Source organism: Nelumbo lutea, chromosome 7, assembly GCF_056320005.1.
Source record: "Nelumbo lutea isolate HS-2025 chromosome 7, American lotus-T2T, whole genome shotgun sequence".
Lineage (NCBI taxonomy): Eukaryota > Viridiplantae > Streptophyta > Magnoliopsida > Proteales > Nelumbonaceae > Nelumbo > Nelumbo lutea.
Window position 1 is genome coordinate 6,180,222 of NC_142690.1, and position 23,028 is coordinate 6,203,249.

General features: G+C 36.0%; 2 protein-coding genes across 3 annotated transcripts; both read left to right on the forward strand.

The window, feature by feature from the left end:
- The first annotated feature begins 3,487 nt into the window (after positions 1-3,487).
- QRT2 (Pectin lyase-like superfamily protein) lies at positions 3,488-8,285 on the forward strand. The gene is made up of 10 exons (XM_088956333.1): positions 3,488-4,137; positions 4,313-4,444; positions 4,558-4,725; positions 4,834-4,854; positions 5,000-5,207; positions 5,302-5,383; positions 5,540-5,648; positions 6,304-6,420; positions 6,543-6,946; positions 8,072-8,285. The coding sequence occupies exons 1-9, from the start codon at positions 3,817-3,819 to the stop codon at positions 6,756-6,758; spliced, it is 1,374 nt and encodes a 457-aa protein (XP_088812459.1). The 5' UTR covers positions 3,488-3,816; the 3' UTR covers positions 6,759-6,946; positions 8,072-8,285.
- A 12,476-nt stretch (positions 8,286-20,761) lies between these two features.
- LOC148844844 (cytokinin riboside 5'-monophosphate phosphoribohydrolase LOG1-like) lies at positions 20,762-22,771 on the forward strand. Of its 2 annotated transcripts, none has more exons than XM_088954499.1 (8): positions 20,762-21,075; positions 21,218-21,356; positions 21,495-21,592; positions 21,750-21,780; positions 21,870-21,969; positions 22,057-22,127; positions 22,261-22,404; positions 22,586-22,771. In XM_088954499.1, the coding sequence occupies exons 2-8, from the start codon at positions 21,222-21,224 to the stop codon at positions 22,673-22,675; spliced, it is 669 nt and encodes a 222-aa protein (XP_088810625.1). In that variant the 5' UTR covers positions 20,762-21,075; positions 21,218-21,221; the 3' UTR covers positions 22,676-22,771. The 2 variants fall into 2 exon arrangements, with proteins under 2 accessions (XP_088810625.1, XP_088810627.1); XM_088954501.1 differs by having other exon boundaries at positions 20,782-21,002.
- The last annotated feature ends 257 nt before the right edge of the window (positions 22,772-23,028 follow it).

Sequence of the window (23,028 nt, forward strand, 5' to 3'; positions counted from 1 at the left end):
AAAATAGTAAAGCAGGCAGAATAAAATTTATCAGTAATCGTTTTTCAAACTGATAATTTATAAATCTTTAGCGTTACAGAACTGTGAAACTGAGAATTTGCAGAGAGGATGGTTGAATCGTGCCATTTAGTCTTATAGTAGAAACGGGTGATTGCAAATCGATCGCCAAGATAAAACAATCCACAGGCCACTGATAGGCATGCACTCGCTTATCATTTCTCCGTGAACTACAAAGATTGATGCTTAGATGGATGTTTAGAGAAGAAACAGAAAAGACTGTGCACTGGTGTGTATACGTACACACGTAAACGTACACGTACACACACTCCATCCTGGATCAATGCAAAGCACCCCTAACCCCCTTACATGCATGTGAACATCTTATCGGGTTTAGACATGGAAAGAAGAGTTTTATTTTAAAAATTTGAAGAATAGTGAAGGATAAATTTGATATTTTAATTTTTCTGTTAACGCTTACTGAGGATGTCTATTGTAAAAAACAATAGCCATGGTTTAAGACATAAGGATACAGTTTACCAATTAATTACACATAAGAAAATTGCCCTTTTTCTTATTTTCCTGGTACGCCTTGGATTAAACTTGAACGACATACTAAAAGGTTGGGAAATCTATGGGCGTTGTGATGTTTGAATTAACACGACCAACCCTCTGTTTGGTTTCCTACATCTAATAAGCTAATACACACTTTTCTGCAGGAAGCTGAATTTGCTTTTCTTGGAAAAATAGCAAATTAATTTCAGGAAATCCTTCATCTTAATACATTATCTTAGTACATGCAGTCAAACAGTGCCTTGGAGACTTGTTTGATAACGGCTCAAGTGGCTTCTTGGAAATAATTTTCCAATGTATTGTATAATCAATCCAACTTCAGTTCACTAAAAGCAATGGGTTTTCAATTCAGCCATTTCAGTTATCAAAATGACCCTTAATTTGACTCCTTCTTTGTATGTGAAACTGATGGAAAGATGCTGAAATAAGGTAAAAAAAAAAAGCGATTTCTTAACCTTTTTGGTCTTAAACAGACCATCTCTTCAAACAGGGCCTCAAAGCCCAACGACAGCCTACTCTGGTCAAAGGCCACTTGATCTTTCACCCCTCCCCCACAAGGATCTATCTTGATCAGATGTACACTGCTTGTGACCTTACGTGGCTGTAGATGACAAAGATGAGAAATTCCCCTCGGTGCTGAGCTTCTCTATAATTCAAAGGAGAGAGAGCCGAGTGGCAGTCTTGTTATCAGTAACCATCAGCATCTCGTTCACTATTGATGGAAACCAGTTGGTGACAATTGACAAGTAATCTTCTTGATTTCAACCATCCATCATTGTTACCATTACCAGTGAACAAGATGCTCTTTCTCTCGCTCTCTCTCTCTCTCTGCTCTTATTTGAGTTTCACATGTCATCATCACCATAAGTTACATTGCTGGTGTTGATTGTTTTAGGGGGGTTGAGGGGAAGGTTGACAATGGCAATTGATACAACATCTAAAGTAGAAGTTCCAAAAAATTGGCAGTTGATATGGGATCCAAACGAAATACAGCCTCAGACTTCATTAATGAACCAACTAAGGGAGTGTTTGGCGGTGCTTCTGCATTGATTGAGCCTCTTCAGACAAGTTACCTAAGATATCTTTACTGGAAAATCAAATTTTCAGCTCATGTAAGTCTTTTTTTTGGCTTCCCGAACTTTTTACCAAATATGCTTAATGGCTTTTGATAAAGTGGGATTTCCCCAGTGACCTTCTAACGAACTCATTTACTGAAGAAAAACTAGGGTGGCAGAAGCAGAAACTGGTCCATGTATTATTAACTGGGTGACCTTTTGCCTCTGTAATTATCATGATACAGACAATACCAGTTAATTGGACTCTTCTAATTAGACAACCATATCCATATTAGGTTTATCTTTTGATTAGTTTCGGTGGTAGATTTTCTTGGGCCATTCAGTTATAAATAATCAAAGCAGTCTTGAAAGTAAGTGTTCAACAAGGAAGTTCTACCTAGTGCTGACATGGACCCATGGATACAGCTGATACCTATCAAACGGTTCTGGTGTGGCTATGTCATTTCTAAGGCAATAGAAGACTCAATCCCTTCAGAGTGTGATTAAGATTAGTCAAATTTCCACTTAATTGGAGTTTAGAAACTTTTCCATGAAAAGATGTTATCTCCTCTGCGTTTTGCAAGTGATGGCATGTTTTCGAATCCCATGTCTCTAAGCAACATTGATAATTACCTTGTCTGAACAATTGAAATAGTGCAGGGGAACGACATAGAGACCAAGAGTTAGAAAACACTTCAAACCCAAGCTGAAGCAATGGGTTGTGGAGGTTGCCTAGGTCCATGTAGTTTGGGCCAATATTGGTCGTCCATAGAGCCCTATATATGTGCTTCCTTTTTTGGCAACTCGAGAACAAATCTTTGTAACAACAGTAATGGTTGTCCTTGCTTTATAGGCCCATCCAATTTGGGCCAGCTTGGTTCTCCATAGGGCCCTTAGAAACCTGAGAAGAAATTGAAGCCCGTGACTTAATGGATGGGGCTGGGCCCTTACACTAGTGTGCCACACTCATCACTTACTTCATCCGTTGTTCTGACCTGAAGATCACAGCAATGAAAGGGAATTGAGAACACTAATTGAGATTGATTTTCTTAGTCAACTATTAGTTATCTGATTCAGGTAGTTCAGCACTAGCTAAGGCAAATATCTAATCAATATATGTTCTATACGCCTTGATCACCCATAGATTCAACAAAAATAATTAAGAACAATCAGATCATGCAGATGCCACGTGTAACCTCGAAAACCAGAGATAACAACGGCACAATTCCCTCAGACAGTCCCATGTGTCCCAAACCCATCTCTCTTCATCTATTTCCCAGACACACCACGGCAAGTTTGGTGATGCTAATACTTTCTCATCCCAAAAGCACACGCAAATGCCATCTTACCATAAACTCACCTTCTTCTTTCTTACTCTATGAGATAATCACCCAAACAGTGCGAGAATTCCTAAGTCCTAACTCAATCCACCAAAAGACACCCGTTGACATCATGCCCATAAGCATTTGTGCCTTGTAACGCCATGGGTATGTGTAGATAAATACGTCACCCATTAGCCTATACATGGACTAGAATTTATCCCAAACAAGATAAAATAAATAATATCTTTTCAAACCCCACATGTGGATATAGAGAAACATGTATTCTTGACATACATATGTTAATGTCTAGAAAACCCATGTTCATATACACAAATAATGAATGTTTTCATGCATGGATATATGTATGTATACATGCATGTACATGTACAAGTATGTATATATGAAGAATGGCCATCAGGCTATGTTGATAATTGGGTTAAAGTATAAACTATGAAAGAGTATCTATCCATGCATGTCATTTGGTTAATTTGCATGCATGTTTGATTTATTTTAACTCTTTTTTCCCTTCTTTTTTCCTTTGTGAGGGGAGAGAGAGAGAGAGGGAGAAAATGTGGGACAAAGTTGGTGACCACCGGTGTGGAAATCTTTCCGTCTCAGTCTCTTGTAGCTCAATCCACACTTCTGAATCATGGATAACAGGATCCAAGCCTGAAAATTTTGTGTAGAAAAAATCTCTCTCTCTCTCTCACTCTCTCTCACAACTTTTCTGTACAAACATGCTCACTTTTCTATAAATACATAAGTTCATCATGACATGGGATCACCACCATACCTCTAACATCCGAGCAATCTTCCAAATCTCCTAGTTTGTTTTTTCTATCTTTTACAAGCTAAAAAAGTGAGATATAATGGCTCTACAGAGACACCTACTCCCACTTTTCATTCTGTGGGTCTTTTCTTCCTGCTTTTATAGAAGTTTGCAAGAGGACCCATTCTCTAGTTTCATTTATGAAACCTCTGGTTACGATCACCGCGCCTATCCTACATACTTTGGCATCATCAATGACCAAGAAGGAGAGTTCGAGCACAGGTTTGCGAGATTTAACGAGTATGACCCTGAAAATCTTAGTTACGAGATTTTGGCTAAAGTGGGTAGTCCGTCAACTTCAGCTCAAGTGTTTAACGTCGATGATTATGGGGCCAAGGCTGATGGAGGAGATGACTCAGAGGTAGGTGTCATAATTCAATCACAAATTAATGTTGATGAAATTGAAACTTGAAGTCTCATTAATTATATTAATCTTTATTCTTTAATGAGCTATATATTGGATGCGGTTTGAGGCTTTCCTTCATTTTTATTTTTTAGTGTGAAATTTATCTGCCTTATTTGCTCGATCCATTCAGGCATTCAAGAAGGCTTGGAAGGCAGCTTGTTCTTCATCATCAGCATCTACTCTTGTAGTGCCCCAAGACAAAAGTTATCTTCTAAAGCCTGTCACCTTCTGGGGTCCTTGCAAATCAGATGTTACAGTAACGGTATAATTAAGAAAAGCTAACCAACCCTTTAATTTTCTTCAGAAACCAAGTTTTCTACAAACACAGTTATTTAAGACTATCTGTTTACTTATTTATACATACATGTATACCAGATTTCTGGTACAATTGAAGCTTCTGCCAATCAATTGGACTACAAAAACGACCGAAAGCACTGGCTTATTTTTGAGAATATTAAAAATTTACTGGTTGAAGGTGGTGGAACCATTAATGGAAATGGGAAGACATGGTGGCAGTCTTCCTGCAAAATCAACAAAACTCTTGTAAGCACTTAATCAAACAACTTCTCCAATTTCAGTTATTAAATCAAATTGTCTTAATATTGGTGAATGGACTAACTCTTCTTGACTTCTTGTCTGGATTTTTTGCAGCCTTGCAAGAAAGCACCAACGGTATGTTCAACTGCTTCTGATCTGCATGGGTGAAATTCAGTTTTGAAAATAAACTTTCATCAATCTTTTTGTGCTCCAACATTAATTCGTTTCCTCTGCTACAATTCTTTTAAGGTTCTTCAATTCTCTTAATTGTCCTGAACAGGCTGTAACCTTCTATAATTGCAATAACTTGGGGTTGAAAAATATGAGGATCAAAGATGCACAGCAGATACATGTTTCCTTTGAGAAATGTTCCAACGTCCAAGCTTCCAATCTCATGATAACTGCACCAGAGAAAAGTCCTAACACAGATGGAATTCATATCACAAACACCCAAAACATCCAAATAAAGAGCTCTGTCATTGGAACAGGTATGGCAACGTCCAAGCTTCCTACATGATTTGCAAATTAAATGAAAAGGTTGATCAGTTCCTAAATGTAACCTGAAATCACAATCTGCTGCAGGCGATGATTGTATGTCAATTGAAAGTGGGTCTAGAACTGTTGAAGCCACGGACATAACCTGTGGACCAGGACATGGAATCAGGTCTCTTACTTGACACCAACCTGTTAACTTGCTTAATCTGGAGATCACCATTATATTATACAGCTTCAACTAAAACATTCCTACTTTCAAGGTTCGTTAAATAGATAGTTTCCCAAATCATACTTCATCTATCTTAATTTTTCTTGGTGGGTCCAGCATTGGAAGCTTGGGAGATGACAATTCAGAAGCTCATGTTTCGGATGTAGTAGTAAATAGAGCAAAACTCTCTGGAACCACAAATGGAGTAAGAATCAAGACTTGGCAGGTAAGACCTATAATATTATTAATTATCAAATATATCCATTACGTTTCATAAAATAAAGATCACTCCTTTCGTCAAGTCTGACATGTTTTAATTCCTTTTCAACCGTAAACCCTTGCGATTTATTGTGTTACTTTTTTTGTGTCCCCCTCTCTCATCTCGTTCTCCACTCTTTATCTTTATTTGTCAAACCCATATCTCCCCCTCTCTCATCTCGTTCTCCGCTCTTCATCTTTATTTGTCAAACCCATCTCTCTCTCTCTCTCTCTCTCTCTCAAATTTTCCAGGTCAAGTTGACTAAACACTTAAATACAGTTAGGTTTTTATTTAGTGAGGTGGTATGAGCCAGAATTGTAACAAATGCGACTCAGACTGGACAGGAAACCGGAAAACTCACTGGATCAGGGTGTTCCGGTTAATGGGTCTGTTAGATTATTCAGCCTATAAGAACCCCCAAATAGCTGGAAACCTAAAACTCATTGGACCACTGGTTCAACCATCCGGTCCTGTCCGAGTGACAAGTGACAAATGTTTCTTTCTCTACTTTCAATTTGAACAGTCAACTATTTCTAGACACTAGAAACGGATCGGAACTGAGTGTCATTAATTACTTTGCACTTCCTCTCTAACCATGTATCATTAATTCAAATCTGAGCAGGGAGGATCCGGAAGTGCAAGCAACATAAAGTTCCAAAACGTTGCCATGAACAACGTCTTCAATCCAATAATCATAGATCAGAACTACTGCGATAGAGCTGAGCCATGTAAAGAACAGGTAATGACTCTAACTACTGATAGATCGATCCATCCTGCACGCAAAGAGCTATATATAAAGCCCAACAATACCTACTGCATGATAGGCTAACAAAGACAGATTGGGTTCGACTGTTTTGGCAGAAATCAGCGGTGCAAGTAAGAGATGTGGTGTACAAGAACATCAAAGGAACAAGTGCTTCATCGATTGCTATAAACTTTAACTGTAGCAAGACCTACCCATGTAGTGCGATTCTCCTGCAAGATATTAATCTAGTGAGAGAAGGGGGAACAGCTAAAGCTCTATGCAACAACGTTAAATTGACTAAAGTAGGGACGGTGTCCCCTTCTTGCTCTTGACAACTGAAGAAGAGAAGTTATGTACTGGCCTCTGGGTGATATATATTAGTGCAGTGTGACCATATATGTATACATTAATTATTGATGAAAATTAGATGATAGCTAGTGATGGGGTTCTTTGCTTCTCCTTGTTCCTCTTCTTTTTGGCTCCAGCTACTTCTTCATACCAGTATTACTTGACGCCCAAGGTAAGTGCCCAAAGATGAAAGATATATAAAACTAGTTTTATATATATATATTTGATGATCCTAATGGTTAATGAGTCAATCACTAAAAGATCATATCCATAGACTGTTTTTGGTGGGGTACATTAATTAGTATCGTTTTGATCAGGTTAAGCTAGCAATTGGCAGGTTATACACAAGGGGCCGCCCCACAGCACATCCCCCCATGTATTAAGAACATCTCCCAATGATATACCAGAACTGATGATGCCATCATCTAGAGATGTTCTCAATACACGACGGGGATGTGCTGTGGGGCGTTATGGGGCGGCCCCTTGTAGGGCGGAGATGTGATCTCGTTATACACATTATGATATGATACATAGCTTTAGCTCTTAAGGTTATCTTATATGAGATCTGCTTCAATCAGGGCAAGTCCGTACTCACACCGTCCCAACAGCCTCTTGCAACCTTGCATCCAAATATCTTCCCATGAAATAAATCTTATGATTAGGGAGATATTTCCAATGCAAGGCTGTAAAGACTGCTCAAACGGACAGAAGCCCAACTCATCTTATATATGGTCATCTGTTCACTCAAGAATGAGATTGTCAGAAGAAGACATGAGGGGAGAAATCATTTTCTGAGTTCACACCCTCATGGCCAACATCATTCACTCAGAGGAAGAAAATAATTAGAGAGAGAAAAGATGGATAGTATCAGTGTCATTGGCATAGGACCTTCTAGAGTCCAGACTCCATTGGGCGGTAATTCTGTGGTATTTGATATTGAATTTACAGATCATAAGTGCTCCTGTGGATGTTAGAGCTTCAAAAGTTGTAACCATAAAATTTATGTTTCTACTTTCTGGCTTGCTGAGAATGTAATATTAATTAGTCCTTTTAATACCTCAAACCTTTATTGAAGTATAAATTAAATATGTTCTCACAAAAATATATAACTTACCATGATTGTTAAGTTCTTCCATGAAGAAGTGTTCCCATATATAGAAGGGCTTTCGAGCCCCCAACCTTAGTTGTGTCTCATGTGTGTTTCTTTTCACAGACACATTTTGACATGTTTCTTAAAGAATACAACATGCATATTTGAAAATTTCCTCTAATTTTGGTTAATTTACATGTTGTACAGGATAAACTACTGAGCCAATAAGGAGCAACAGGAGAAACTACTTGATATGTTATATGTTGATTTGTGTTGATTGTAGTAAGGATTGTTTACTTGCAAGTAACATACACATAGGAGTGGCTTGCTGTCTATTAACGTGTGTGTTTGGATGTGTGATATTTAGTTTGTAATGTTATCAAGTATCAACAATCAAGGAGGTTATGATGTTGTTGTCGAATGATTTATCTACTTTTCATCAGCCAAATGCATTCTTAGGAAAAATGCACTAAAGAGAAGGAAGAATTCATATGGACGACCTCTTTGATTAGAAACCCAAATTTCAAAATATGGGATACGCCATTCTAGCTAATAATGGAAGGGTGGTCATTAGTTATTCGGGTCATGGTTCTGATCATGGGTGTTAGAGAATAAAAACCTACTGCACGTTTAGTAGGTCTCTGCACAGCTTTTGGCTTTATGAGGTGGGTTCCATACGGACAGCCTATAAGCTATGTTCTGTGAAAATTCGGAGAGCACAAATCAGCTGTCGCCTGCCCAGGGGTAGAGCTAGGTTTTTTTATTGAGAGGGGTCAAAACCTAGAAAACATGGAAAAGGGGGAGGGGGGGGGGGGAGTTAGAAAACATGAATAAAGGGATTAAAATACAAGTAAAACTTAAATAAATTTAAAGGGAGTTTTGAACGCATAGGGGGGGGGGGGGGGGCGTGGCTCCCTTCTGCCATCCCCTGGCTCTGCCCCTGCGCCTACTGGTCAGTGAAGGGTGGCCGTTTGCTGTAGCCTCTCTTCAAAGCAGCTGCTGAATCTTCAGCCCAGAGTTGCCAAATAGACACCTATGGACATCACCTAATAATTTAAGCTTTTGAGTTGGACAATCAAGTGATCTAGCTGTTATTGTTCCCACGATTAATTATATTTCAGCATAAAGTATATGCTTGTTCATGCTTCAAGCTCAACGACCTTGAATGCAAGGGGCCTCCTTAAAATTTAATTAACAATTATCAAACAAAAAGAAAATGATAATAGGGAAGAACATACCATACCTTGCCCCCGAGATCACAAACTCTTTCTTTCTTAATAACTCAATCTGACCCAAATACAAGAGAAGGGAAAATCTATATATTATACCGGAAAAGAGATTTGACCAATCAAAGAACCCCTGTGAATTTGATGAATAACGCCTAATTGGTTACCTCTGATACCATCAATTGAGCAGCTGTACATTTTTCCGGTACCATGTCTTTTAGGTATCATAGTAAAATCCACAAGAAAAACATAATAATAACACACAAAGAAGAAAAAGCGCTCGATTAAGATTTTCTGAAGCTTATATTGTTGGAACCCTATCATACTGGAAAACATAATAATGACACACATGAGAACCATGAATGAAACCTTAGTTATGATACTTAAAAGAAATATTCTGATGTTTATATTGTTGGAAAATGATTTCCAAGAAAGTTCTGGAAAATTCTATTGGTGGGACTGTGGAAAAACATAACATAATAGCCCTTTGTATTGAAACTTGTTTAGCCACAGTAAGACAGACAACTATCAACCCCAGACAAAGCAAGGAAAAGGAAACTCATTATTCTGCTCCAGGCTCTTTAGGACCAGCTTTAAAGTTTTAGGTTGAATAGTTCCTTAATATGATATTATAGCCCATTTTCTCTAATTTACTGTTCTATCTTGGTATCAGAGCCTATATGATCAAGTGGTCTAGTACTTGATCATTCTCTCCTTCATTAAATTTCAGCAAAGGTATGGATGGTCTTGTGTTTGTCCACACTTCAAGTCTGATGGGTTTTGTGTGAGAGGGCATGTTAAAGAATAAAAACTCATTCAAAAGCCTCACCTAGCTAACACCTTAAGCTTTTAGGTTGAACGGGTAAATTTTTGCACAAGGTGGCTGTTCTCAGGCTCAAAACCATGTTCTTTGTCAGAACAAGATTATATTTTGAATGAGTATATGCCTCAAATAAATTAGGTAATGCTAAATAGGAGAAGTGATAAATGATGCTCAAACTCAATTCAGTAACCCCTAGCTAGAGATTTAAGCTCACAGAATTCTAATGCTGAAACTTGCAAATTAATGACCTCATTTGAATGCAACCACCATTTTTTCATCCAGCCATAAAACCCAAAAAATATCCTTTTAAACACAATGAACGTGTTTTCGTTGTTAGTATATACTAGTGTCAATGCAAGGTGAATACATTGTGAAGCTTTTTTTGGACTAAAATTATCTTCTACTTCTTTATTTGAAAAATGATATAAAAATCATTTTATTATACCTTTGATGCTGGCTTTAATGGCTACTAAAATGCCCATAATTGTGTACTTAATCTATCTCTAATGGTAAGGGTTGAAAATGTAAGTTCAATTATTACTCCCTGCCTCATTTAATCCCCTCTCATTAAGTCTTATACTTAAATTATCAACTCTCATTTTCTCTTATTAAATTAGATCTATGTCAATATTTTTAACAATATACACTCATATATTTTAAAACCGACTCAAAAGCAAAATTATTTTTAATCCAAGTGGTGGCTAAGCAATTTAACCATTAGAATCAAAATGATCAATCTATGAAGTCATAGTTAAGTAATAAAATTTTTAAAATAGAAATACATATAAAAAATTACAAAAAAATGTATGAAATATTAGGCATACTTATGATGTTTTTATTAATCAAATTAAAAAAATAAGTGTAATAAACAAGAATTATTTTTATTGGTAATGAAAATGAAATATATAATTTAGAATTGACAAAAAATGAAATTATTTTACTGTTTGGTAAAGATCAATAGTTCAAATTTTGAGTCAAACATGTTAACCTTTAATGTCATAAACAAACAATAAAAATTAATAAAATATAAAAAGACAAAAAATGAAAAGTAAGTGTAACATATTAATATTATTTTTACGCACAAAAATACAAAAGAGTTAAAAAAAAGTGAACACATCTATAATTCTATAATTATACTAATATTAAAAATATGAATAAGATTGTGAAACTTTCTTTTGACTAAAATACTCAATTTTGAATTTAGACTCTATTTAATTATAATGTTTAAATTGTAAATTAAACTACCATTTCCCCCCCCCCCCCATTCAATTCTCTTAATTTAAAATTTACATTTTTTTATAAATGAACAAAAAAAGATACATAAAAAATATTATATATTACAAAAAGAATAATATAACCAAACAAGTAGGCTATCAATGATACTTGAAACTTTACAACTTGATCCGACTATTACATATTTGGATGAGGTGCTTAAGTAATTAGATTTGGATTTATAATCCCCATCCGATTAATAAATATATATATAAATAAAAAATAAAAACTACATAAAATTTATAAAAAAATTTGGATACAATATCACTATCATTATCATTATCTTCATCTAGAAGTACCATGTACTTTACTAAATAATTTTATGACAATGTAAAGTGGCATATACTATATATCATCTAGAATTACCATGTACTTTACTATCGTCGCACTTACTGGTCAATGTAAAGCAGCATATACTATATAATTTTATAACAATTTAAGTATAATTTTTTTAACACTTGAAATTTGGCTCCATCTCATAAAAACTTTGAGTAGCTCTTTGGTTGGCCAACTATAACCCTATCATAATAATAAGAGAAGGGTTAGCCAATATGAAAACATCAACTTGAGAATCCAAAGTTTAAGATGAAAGCATCAACTTAGGGATCCAATAATCTGTTTTTGATAGTCCATTTTCTTTGTAGTCCAAAACATTAATTAGTATTTTTTCAATTAATCTAAACTTAATTATGTACCTCCGGTGCAAACCCCCTTTTAATTTATAATCTATTGGTATGTGCTAAAATAAGGGACACACGTAAGTTACTACTTTTATTTATTTTTTTTCTTAAGCTATGTTTGGTTTGAAAGAAATGATAGGGAAAGGAAGGGAAAAGGTAGGAAAACCTATACAGGGTCTCTTTTTTTCCCTACCTTTTCTTTCAAACCAAACAAAGCCTAAAAGTGGACATCTCTAAAAAATAAAATCCTTCTCTCTCTCTCTCTATTGATCCTGAGTCGCCAACATGGGTCATTGTTTGGCTCATAGACTGATTCTGTCCCTAGTACTCTCACTATCACTAGGATTAGATATATTTTGTGACAAAGCCATAAGGCTATCCCTCATCAGGTTCTTGTCTCCTTTTGCCCAAACAACTATTATATGACCTGGATTTCATCCAATCTTAAAACCCATAAAGGGAGAAGGTTGCTCATTTTCCACTCTCTTTTCATGTGAGAGATTGATTTTAACCAACAGTAGCAACAATGATGGGATCGCGGAACCCTTGTTTGCGAAAATATAAAAGGATAAATTATCAAAAAAGTGGATGCTTATTAGTTATTGCCTTTAGGGCCAACACTATCACGATATTGCTTCTAAAGGTTAAAGCATTTAAAAGAATTGCTTTAAGGGGCTAAATATGAGTAAGTAAAAACTACTATCCATGACTTTTGGAAGCAGACAAATTTACCCTTCCCAATATTTAGTTCAATTTAAAAGCTTTTACCCAAAAAATGGCTAAATTTGAACATGTGGTAAAGGGTTTTGAATTAAAGCAAAAAGTAGCTTAATTCAGGGGAGTTTTGAATCATAGATGATTTGGTAAATTTGTCTGTTTTTTTTTTAAAGTAAGATGGTAGTTTATATTCCTTTAATTTTACTCTCCAAAAGCAATTTTTTTGAGTGCTTGGTTCTTGTATTTTTGAGTTTCATGGGGCTCCTACACAACGCGGGTACATCTGCCAATTAAACCCATAATCCCTCTAACCTGAGTGAAAGCATTTAATCAATCCCATGTCACTGCTACAGCCATCTTTTATTTTTTTAATATTTGGTGCCACACAAAACTAATTAATTACTAGGGGCAGATCGAATTCGAATCCAATTAAGCAATATCTGAATTCGATTTGATTTGAATTCGACTAATTAATTATTTTAGATAATTAATAAATATATAAAATAAATATTTTATTATATAGTATATAAATATATAAATTATTTATTATATATATATATATATAAATTATATAAAACATTTAAAAATTGTATATATTATATATAAGAATCAAATAATTGATCGAATTCGGATATTTATCAAATCGAATCAAGTCATATTCGAATTTGAATCTGATTAACTATTCGGTGTAAATAGGATATCCGAATTTGATCAGTTAGATATTCGAATTATCCGAATTCGATTTAATTATGTCGATTCTCAATTTCAAAATCGAATTTTCGAATACCATTAACACTCCTACCACTAATGGTTGTGGGAATCAATTCCACGTCAGCACTAGAACAGACCAGCTAATATACCCAACTAACCACACCTTCCGGGAGCCTTAATCCTCAATAGCAATAACATGACATAGTTGCTCCTGAAGGCAATATTTAATTCCTCACTATACAACTAACAAACATTTACTGTGAATAAAATCACTGTACAATGGTCTCAATTACGCAATCATATGAGATAGACTTGAGAAAACAAATATTCTTTCCATCGATCTCATCTGCTTGATGCTCAATTGTGAATAGATGGGTTAATTTGTTAAACGATCATTTTCAAACCGAGTAGGTATTATTAATTATTTAATAACCAGATTTGTTGGTAACCCCAACCATAATTATGCATCCCTAAACTTGGGGAAGTCTAGATTCCAAATGATATTTGGCTTTTTCTCTGAAAGCGCTAATTAAGAGTACATAAGCCCTCCAAAGTCGATCTGTACACTAACACTAGCTACCTGATCCATTTCTAAATAATATATAGCTAGCATCATATGGCACTTTCAGCCCCGAAGTGCGAATAGAGAGTCGGGTCATGATTCAGCCCATGAATATATCTGCCTAACTTGGAAGCTCGGGTCAGACCGGAATGTGATTTAATTAGCTATGTATATCAAGGAGGATTACCCAATTCCTAACCAGACCCTGTCCGGTCTGACCTTATGTATTATTACCCATAACCAATTGGAGGGTGGTGGCGCTTTATAAACCAAATGGGTTAAGATTTGGGGTCTGTAATAAGTAATTAACCGGGGGCTGGGGCATGAGGGTTGGGACTTGGGTTTGACAAACCCATTCACAACACTTGGACACAACTCCTACTGCTCAAACAAAAGTTTGGCAATTAACATTTATAAAGGAGTTATCTTTTATGTATGAGTTGGTTAAGATAAGAGTCCTGGCATTCATCATCTTCTTAATCATCGTCATCATCATCCTCATTATCCATCCAAATATAATCCCAATTAGTTGGAGTTGGTTGTAGATAATCTTAATCCCCAAGCTTTATCCTATTTGAGGCCATATCTAGATCTATTAAAATTTTAAAATCTTTTAAGTCCCTTCACTCTTTATCTCTCATGCAATTCTCTCCTCGGTTCCCTTTTTTCTCTTTTCATCAACTTTTTTGTGACCTCTTCTTTGTCTCTTAGAGCTTTCAACCCAAGCCTTAGTGGTTGTGGGCATATTCCCTGGTTCAACTAATTGAAAGAGCCGGTTCAACCTAGCCCACAGTTTATAGGGCCTAGCTATATGCGAGGAAAATTGTGCTGCACGTCTCTCATTCTAATTGGTGTACGTCATCTGTTTCTATTGCACATGATCGGTGACGTCCAAAAAGGTCATAAAAGAATAGTTCCAAAACATGATCGATGACGTCCAAATAGACCATAAGAGACTAGTTGAGAAAAGCCATTTGTTTTGAATATCATAAATGGCAGTAACCTAAGCAGATAAGGGTTTCTTGGGGCTTTAACACGCTTCTTTATTTCTTTTTTATAAACTTACAAAAAAAAAAATCATTCAATGGGATCAACTTTAAATCAAGTTGGTAATTAAGGAGCCGTTTGGTGCTGAACTTAAAAAAAAAAAAAAAAAAAAACCATCTTTGTTACTGAATAAGTTTTTAAGATTGTAGGCTCCTTATTATAGCTTCCAAGCTGAAGCTGCATAGATTACGATACACACCCTAGAATATTTTTAGTCTTTGGTCACTTAGAGAGAGAGATTTAAAATTAGTAAATTACTCAAGCTGGCTGGTTTGGGTTAGATTGGGCTGGAATATAATTCATACCCTAGCTGGGTAGATGAATATAGTCCATGGTGGATGAGAGAGATATGCCACCTTTCCATGCAAATACTAACTAGAACAAACCTTGATTACGCTCTCAATTAAATTAAATAAGCCTTGTTACAAAGAAACATGCAACCTGCTGCATTCAAAGAATCAATCAACATTTTTGCTTTTTACGGAAATCTGAGTGAAACAAATCTTCCTGAAAGGACCTTCAAGGACAAGAAAATAGCATTTCCTTGACTATATCCACTGAATCTCTTTTGCTAAAGGACTAAATCCACTGAGTCACTCCTTTCCACAGAAAAGAGCAGTGATCAAATGAGCGTTGTCATTCATTGAGTTGAAAATTTAGACAGCCAAAAAGGTGAAAAGAAATAGTGACTTTAATTTCTATATGTTTTTGGAGCCAACGACTGATACACTTGCATTGTTTACAAAATGAGAAAGCTGGGCTAAAATGGATCAGCAGTACTCCACAGAAAATGGGTCGGATGACAATCTAATGGAGCAACTGACAATAGACCTGGCAATTGAGTTGGGTGGGTAGGGTTCGGGTTGCGTCAACACATTTTGGGTTGTTTTTGGGTCGGGTTTAATTTCGGATTGGGTTATCAAATGCTAAATCCTAATCTTAAATGTTTGAGTTAGGGTTGACTCATGGGTCAATTCGGGTCATTCCAAAAAATAACTGAAATTAAAAAACAATAAAGAAAAACTATATAAAAAATGTCAAAATTAAAAGAATTAATCTTAAAATTTTAAATATAAAATAAAAAACTTGAACATTTAACAATTTAAAGAGTAAACAATAAAGAATAAAGACTAAATAGAAAAAATTAAAGAGTGAAAACTTCTAATAATGCATAAATAGTCCCAATTAGACTTGACAATCGGGTCAGCGGGTTGACCCATGACTCAACCCAACTCAACCCAGTTTTTTTCAGGTCAGGCCATTCTCACATTCAGGTAACCCTAACCCTGTTTTCGGGTCAGATCAATTTGCAAATTGGGTCAATTTTTTGCCAGATCTAACTGACAGCATATATGATCTGTCTCAGAGATGCTTGATGCTAGGACTAATTAAGATTGTTTTGCGTAAAACATATCTGCATACACTGAAATAGTGAATGAATCTCAAGTTATTTGGAAATTACTTGTAAAGAATTAATGACTGCATTACTGAGTTAATGGCTTGGAATCATCCTGCAGTGTCACATTTTCATATGCACTTGCCTGCTTTCTGACTTTCTCACAGGCAAAAATCTGCCTACTCCAACTACGAGTGGTTAGGTACCATTTCATCATCATCATCACTTCTTGAGTAGGCATTCTTTCTTTCTGAGTTCTGTATGTGTGATTAGACTGAGTTGATGCCTTACCCTTTATCAAACATACATGAAAGTGGAAATATATTGATAGAATGCCCAGAGAGAATTCAAAGATACATTCCAATAAAGGAACTGGCAAACAAGAAAGCCAAAAAGATTGGCCAGCCAATAAAAGAAATGTTTTAACTAACAGATATGGGCCCTCTTGATTGAAGAGGACTTTTCAAATATCAACTCACACTTAAAGTTTCCATCAAAACCCTACCATACACTATGAAATGGGGTAAGCTAGTTTCAAGGTGGATGTACTTTAATGCATTAAAAGTCATTGTTCTCTTTAATCCTAAATGTGTACAACCATCATAAAGGGGAAAAAATAAAGAAAAAAGAAAAAGAATTTCTAGTACTCCTTTTTTTCATTGTTGTGAAGTGATAATGATCATGTATTTGACTAAAAATTCAATTATTCAGCATCTCATATATATTCTCACCATCATTCATCTATAAAAATTCATGTAATATGAAGTTCTATACTCTATAGAGAAAAAATTCCCTCAATTTCCTTGGTTCCTATTATCTGCTGTTTTTTTTTTTTTTTCAATTAGTAATGCATCAAGAAACTACTGCTTTGGTTGAGAAGTTCACAAAATACATTTCTGTTCTATTTGGATCTGAAGTGCCATGACTTTAAATATTACATCATTCATCAACAGAAATAAGCATTTATATTGAGACTCTAATGACTCTGTTGCCTTGATCACATTTTCTCCCCCTTCCCCCCTTTCATTTACATTTGGGGTTGATCAACTTCAACCAGGCTTAACCTAAACAGAATCATCTGCTCTTACATAGTGAACCAGTCGACTCTGTGAACTGTCCCAGGCCTTGGTTGATAGTCTTGGAACAATATCATTCTGAAAATGCCACTATAAAATCTCCTGTGACGCTTCAAACAATGCATCAGTGGAATAATATAAAGATCCAAAGTGATAAACCACCATTTCAATAAATATTATACAAGATAAAAAAAAGTTACCATCAGTGGTTAGAATATGCAGACACCATCCCTAGGAGCAGATTCTGCCCCCGGCCTCTTCATTGCATATGGGCATGAAGAAACACCCATTTATAGAAGAAAAGTGCTGACCCAGAACCACCACCAAGGAAAGCCCAATTGATGGAGCTTATAGTCATGAAGGAAAACTTCAAAAAGAAAAAGAAGAAGAAAAACAGAAACAGTTGCCATGGAAGAAAATTGTTAAAAGGAAGAGAGCATCTGACATAATATATATATGCCTGCATAGAGGAATAATTATATGTCATGATGTGTTATTAAAAAGATAGGGTTATGGTTAAGGCTTTCGGTTGTTTTTGATGAAAAGGGGCACGCGGGAGGGTGTAATTTTTTTTCCTTTCCACCCCTTTTACATTAAAATATTAACATTTTCGGAGAAAAGGCCATTCATGAAAAATGTGATCATCGTGTCGTTTTTTTTTTCTTTTTCTGGTACATATCATCATCGCGAAATTCAACTGCGTAATTATTGTAGCTATTACAATGAATGGAGACTCTTGACCAACTTAAAAAACCAAATAATGGATTAATGGGATATAGTCTAACTATGGGCACTTGTGCTTCCTAACACAATTATTTTTAATTAGGGTCATTTATTTGGGCATACACCGTATAGAATAACATAGTTATTAAAACCCGTCCCATAGTTTGATATTATTAAAACGCCCCTCATTCCGTCAGGAACCGTTTGCATTTCTGTTTGGAAATAGCCACGAGACCTTTTAAAATGAATTAATGAAAAATAAATAAAAGTACACGGGCCTGGGGTTTTTTTGTTCCAAAAATACCCTGACAAAATCGTTTGCTTTTTCTATTTTATATTTTGATTAATTTGACTATGTTAGGGTCAAAGTGCCATTTCACACTCCATCTAAGAAAAGTAGTAATGAGGGTGTTCTAATAATACTCAAACTAAAGGATACGTAATCTACTAGGTGTGCCCAAATAAATGGCCCTTATTTTAAATTCACTTATCAGTAACAAATATATTATTTTTATGAATAAATTGAGTCATTTTCTTAAGTTGTGTTGGGAAATGAATGTATATTATTCTATTGTTTTAGTTATTGGGTGAACAGATGAAGGCATATTAGTGTTCATATGAATAATCCATATCTCTAGAATGATCTATGTAATTAAAATAATAATTTGTGGAGGAAATGCATTTGTCACAACTAATTAAACAAAGCCATTTTGGTTAGCACTACGAAAATATAAATACAGAATGGCTAAAGAAGATAGCCTTCTGGTTTTGGTGAGTCTGCATTCACCCTCAAGAACCTATTGGTGAGCCCTTTAAGCCAAACCTAGTGCCCGTTTGGGAGGGATAATGTTGTATGAGTCAAGAAATTCAGAAAGTTATGAAGTCCTGTTTAATAAAAATCTGAAAAGCCAAAAATAGAGTTAGATGAGTCCAAAAATCGACTTTCTGAGAAAATTATCGCTCAAAAGTAGCTCTAACAATACAGCTCACTAATCACCTCAAAAGCTCTCCCAAACAGGCTCATACTGGCAGCTCTATGTGATTGGATAATTGGCAGAAATAGAATTTAATTCCCAGAGTGGATTCCGACATAAAGGAACACTGAGCTTAAAATAACCAGTTTTGAAATTCCAGACTGCTACCCGAATAGTGAAATCTGGAAACTAGCAGTGTTGAGAGCAAGTAATTCCATGGTTTTTAAAAACGAACCAGTGATTGAACTGGTCAGGGGTTTGGTTATGAGTTTGAACAGTTCAATTGTTCAACCTGAATGGCCAGCTCATTCTGACAAAAAAAAATAAAAAATTTGAAAATTTTGAAAAAAGGTCAAAACCATTCGAATGGTTAACTGCCAGTTCAGCGGTTTACTGAACAAAATCAATGGTTTTGGAAAAAAACCGATTTTAGAAGAAAACACAACTAATCAGGTAACCGATTCCCACTTTTTCCAGTCCGATCCGATTTTGAAAACAGTGAGTAATTCCATTTACACATTTCAGACCTTTTCTAATAATTCTGAATTCTGTGTAAGCTGGGTTTACGGACCAATTTAAAATTTGAGTGGGCTGGTGGGATGCCGGCCGGTTGTTCATTTTCAATTAATTTGGCCGGCCCACAGATTGCCACCTTTCGCTTGGATATCTAAAAGAACCAAGAAAGCTATACTGCTATAGGTTCTGTTGGGAGACTGACTCTAAACCATACATGTCTCTTATTTTTTTGAGTATCTGCACCTCATATAGCGCATCTCACAATATATCTCAATCATATATTGAGAACATCTTCCATTGAAAAAAAAGTAAGAGAGATGTTACCAATGCATACGCTAAGTGAGATGTGCTTATGAAGCATTTGTGGGGCGCTCTCCAAAGGTCACAGATGTGAACTCGGGAAATGGTTGCCCTAAAAATCAGCATGAAGAGAAGGGTTAATTGTATAACTATTTCATTCATACATGAATTTTGAGCTTTCCAGGGTTGCTGAAACTTCTTTCCACCATGTTTTCTGTGTAACTTTTTGGATCCTACCCCATCTAGGAGGTGATCAAAATTGAATGGTCTGGATTGTGTGGCCTGATGGGCGTGGACCATTGGCTGCGCACAGAGTCATCAATCTGACCCTTCGTCATTTAGATGGGACCCAGGAAAAGGAAAATGTACAATATCATCATGTTTGAGATTTTCCATTCAAAAGCGCATTTGCCACGTGAGAGGATGATATAACTAAATTGAACCATGGATCAGATTAGGGGCCCCTAGATTGGCCTTTGTTCATTAGCTTTAATACTTGTTGAACAAAAATGGAGAGAGAGAGAGATGGAATAGATAGATTAAAATTTTGGCATGGTCGTGACTTTGACGAGAGGCCACTAAAAAAAATTTCCAATAGATAAAAGATAGTCCCACTATGTCTATGTTGTTACTCTACCCGTTGAATCGTTGACACCATTGAAAGTTCGAAATAGTAAATAAGGACGAACCAGAGAGGAGTTCGTTGTCGCCAGATGGCAGAGGGTGATTGGGTTACGAGTCACGCGGCTAACATAAGGCTTCCGTTTGGACCTATAATTAGATGCCACGTGGAAGATTCTCGGTTTCTTTTCCTGGGTGACTCGACCAGCGAAACCGTCCCCACCAAAAAAAAAGAACTAGGCTTTAGAGTGGAGAAAAAGAAGGTACAAAGACAAGAAAATGAGAGAAGCAATTGCAAAGAATTGATTAGATGGCCAAAATGGAGGAGACAACGCGTATAGGATTACTCTGAATAAATTGAAGAAATCAGACCTCCGCATATATATTTACTGCAGAGGCCAGAGAGAGAGAGAGAGAGTGGGGGGGATGGAGATGGACATTTGTTCGGCTCTTCTCCAACACCAAGCAACTGTGGTTTAAGCAGACAAAAAGAGGTGTTTGGGATAAAAGGGAGGATATTCAAAGAAAGGGTGTCGGGTTATGCTTCTCGACACAAAATCTTCCTGTGTATCTTCCACTTTTACTAATCCTTCTCTCTCTCTAGTTTTCTGTATATAATTCTTTTTTCTTTTTTACTTCGAATCCTTTCTTCTTTGTTCTTTCTGGTTCTGGGTATCACTTCCTTCACCTTCTTTCTAAATTGTCTCAGGAGAATGGAAGCAAATGAACAGGTGCCTGCAATGAGTGAAAAGAAAAGGAGATTCAAGAGGATTTGTGTCTTCTGTGGGAGTAGAGCTGGATACAAATCTACATTCAGTGATGCAGCTCTTGATCTTGGTAAACAACTGGTAATGACAAAATTGCATATTTTTGGCTATTCAGTATGATTAAACTTCTGTGTCCCCCTCTTCTATTTTCCTATTACACTTGAAGTTTCTTTCTAGTCGCTTCTGAATTATATAACCTTGTGATGATCTTCTACTCAGGTTGAGAGAAAAATTAATTTGATTTATGGTGGAGGAAGTGTAGGTCTGATGGGTTTGATCGCTCAGACTGTTTTTGATGGTGGTTGCCATGTACTTGGGTATTCTCTTATACATCGATCCCATGTCCATTTTTCTGATGTATATATAATTTACGATTCCTGTGAACGTTTTGCCTGCTTATGCCTTTTTCTTTGTTTATGATTTCTGTAAACAACTTGCCTGTTCAATTACACTTTTTCTTTTTCTTTCTTGTAGAGTAATTCCAACCGTTCTCTTGCCACATGAGGTAATGCTTTATCTACACTTTCTGCACATCTTTCATGTATGAAAATTTGCCTTCATGAGCTAACTAAATGACTCAAAGCCCACTTGCAGATATCAGGAGAAACCGTTGGAGAAGCAAAGACTGTGGCTGATATGCACGAAAGGAAGTCGGAAATGGCGAAACATGCCGACGCTTTCATTGCCCTTCCTGGTTTGCTCAGATGCCAATACAGCCATTTTGTCTTTCTTTCTTGCACTAATGTCTCCTGATACTAGTATCCAATTCCAACCTGTTTAGGTGGTTATGGCACCATGGAAGAACTGCTGGAGATGATAACATGGTCTCAGCTAGGAATCCATGAAAAACCAGTATGGTTGATGTTCAAACAATCTCTTTTCTTCTTTGTTTCCATTCTTTCTCTTTTTCTTAACTAAATTTGGAAAATGGGTTTTCATTAATTTCATTCTTCGCCTTTTTTTTTTTTTTTTGAATCTGGAATAGGTGGGGTTATTGAATGTTGATGGATATTATGACTGCTTGCTTGCATTGTTTGATAAAGGAGTAGAAGAAGGTTTCATAGAGGATTCTGCAAGACATATTGTAGTCTCGGCAGACACAGCAGAAGAACTGATCAAGAAAATGGAGGTGAGAAAGACAAAATACATATTTAATTTAAATTGTATTATTATATATAATCTATATATTGCAGCGCATCTATGTACCTATGGTAGGGCAGGTTGTTGAATTATTGGCTTGGATGACAAAAGAAAGTTGCAGAAAAAGGTAGGGAATGATTTGGTGCTGTTTTCATTGTAATTATTTGCAGGAGTATGCACCACTTCATGACAAGGTTGCACCAAGACAAAGCTGGGAGGTGGACCAGTTAGAGTCTACCACAAGTGGGCTTAATTTGTGATCTAATATCCACCTTACCAATTTGTATATGTTCAACAAATATTTGTAGTTTCATCATCTCAACAATTAAAACAAGAAAAAAAAAAGAATTAATTAATTAGTCCTCTCTTTCTTTCTCCTGTGGCTATTGACTCTTTCAAATGAACAGTTGCATATACAAGTCTCATATGAGGGGAAGAAAGGGATGAAATTAGGGTACACTTCTGTATCTTATTTGCTCATCAAGTTTAGGGTGTGGCCCTACAGGCTTGTCCACTTCTTTTCTTTCTTTTGTGGAATGGGTCTTTAATTCGTTTGTCACATTCAGATTTGTGGGTGGGATCCTTCGGATGTGTTTGATTGTTCACTCAACTT

Coding starts and splice junctions, on each gene's coding strand:
- LOC148844844 (XM_088954499.1), top strand. CDS start 21,222: ATGGAAGCAAATGAACAGGTGCCTGCAATGAGTGAAAAGAAAAGGAGA. Junction 21,781..21,869: donor CCGTTCTCTTGCCACATGAG/GTAATGCTTTAT, acceptor GCCCACTTGCAG/ATATCAGGAGAAACCGTTGG. Junction 22,405..22,585: donor AACTGATCAAGAAAATGGAG/GTGAGAAAGACA, acceptor AATTATTTGCAG/GAGTATGCACCACTTCATGA.
- QRT2 (XM_088956333.1), top strand. CDS start 3,817: ATGGCTCTACAGAGACACCTACTCCCACTTTTCATTCTGTGGGTCTTT. Junction 4,445..4,557: donor AATCAGATGTTACAGTAACG/GTATAATTAAGA, acceptor CATGTATACCAG/ATTTCTGGTACAATTGAAGC. Junction 4,855..4,999: donor CTTGCAAGAAAGCACCAACG/GTATGTTCAACT, acceptor TGTCCTGAACAG/GCTGTAACCTTCTATAATTG.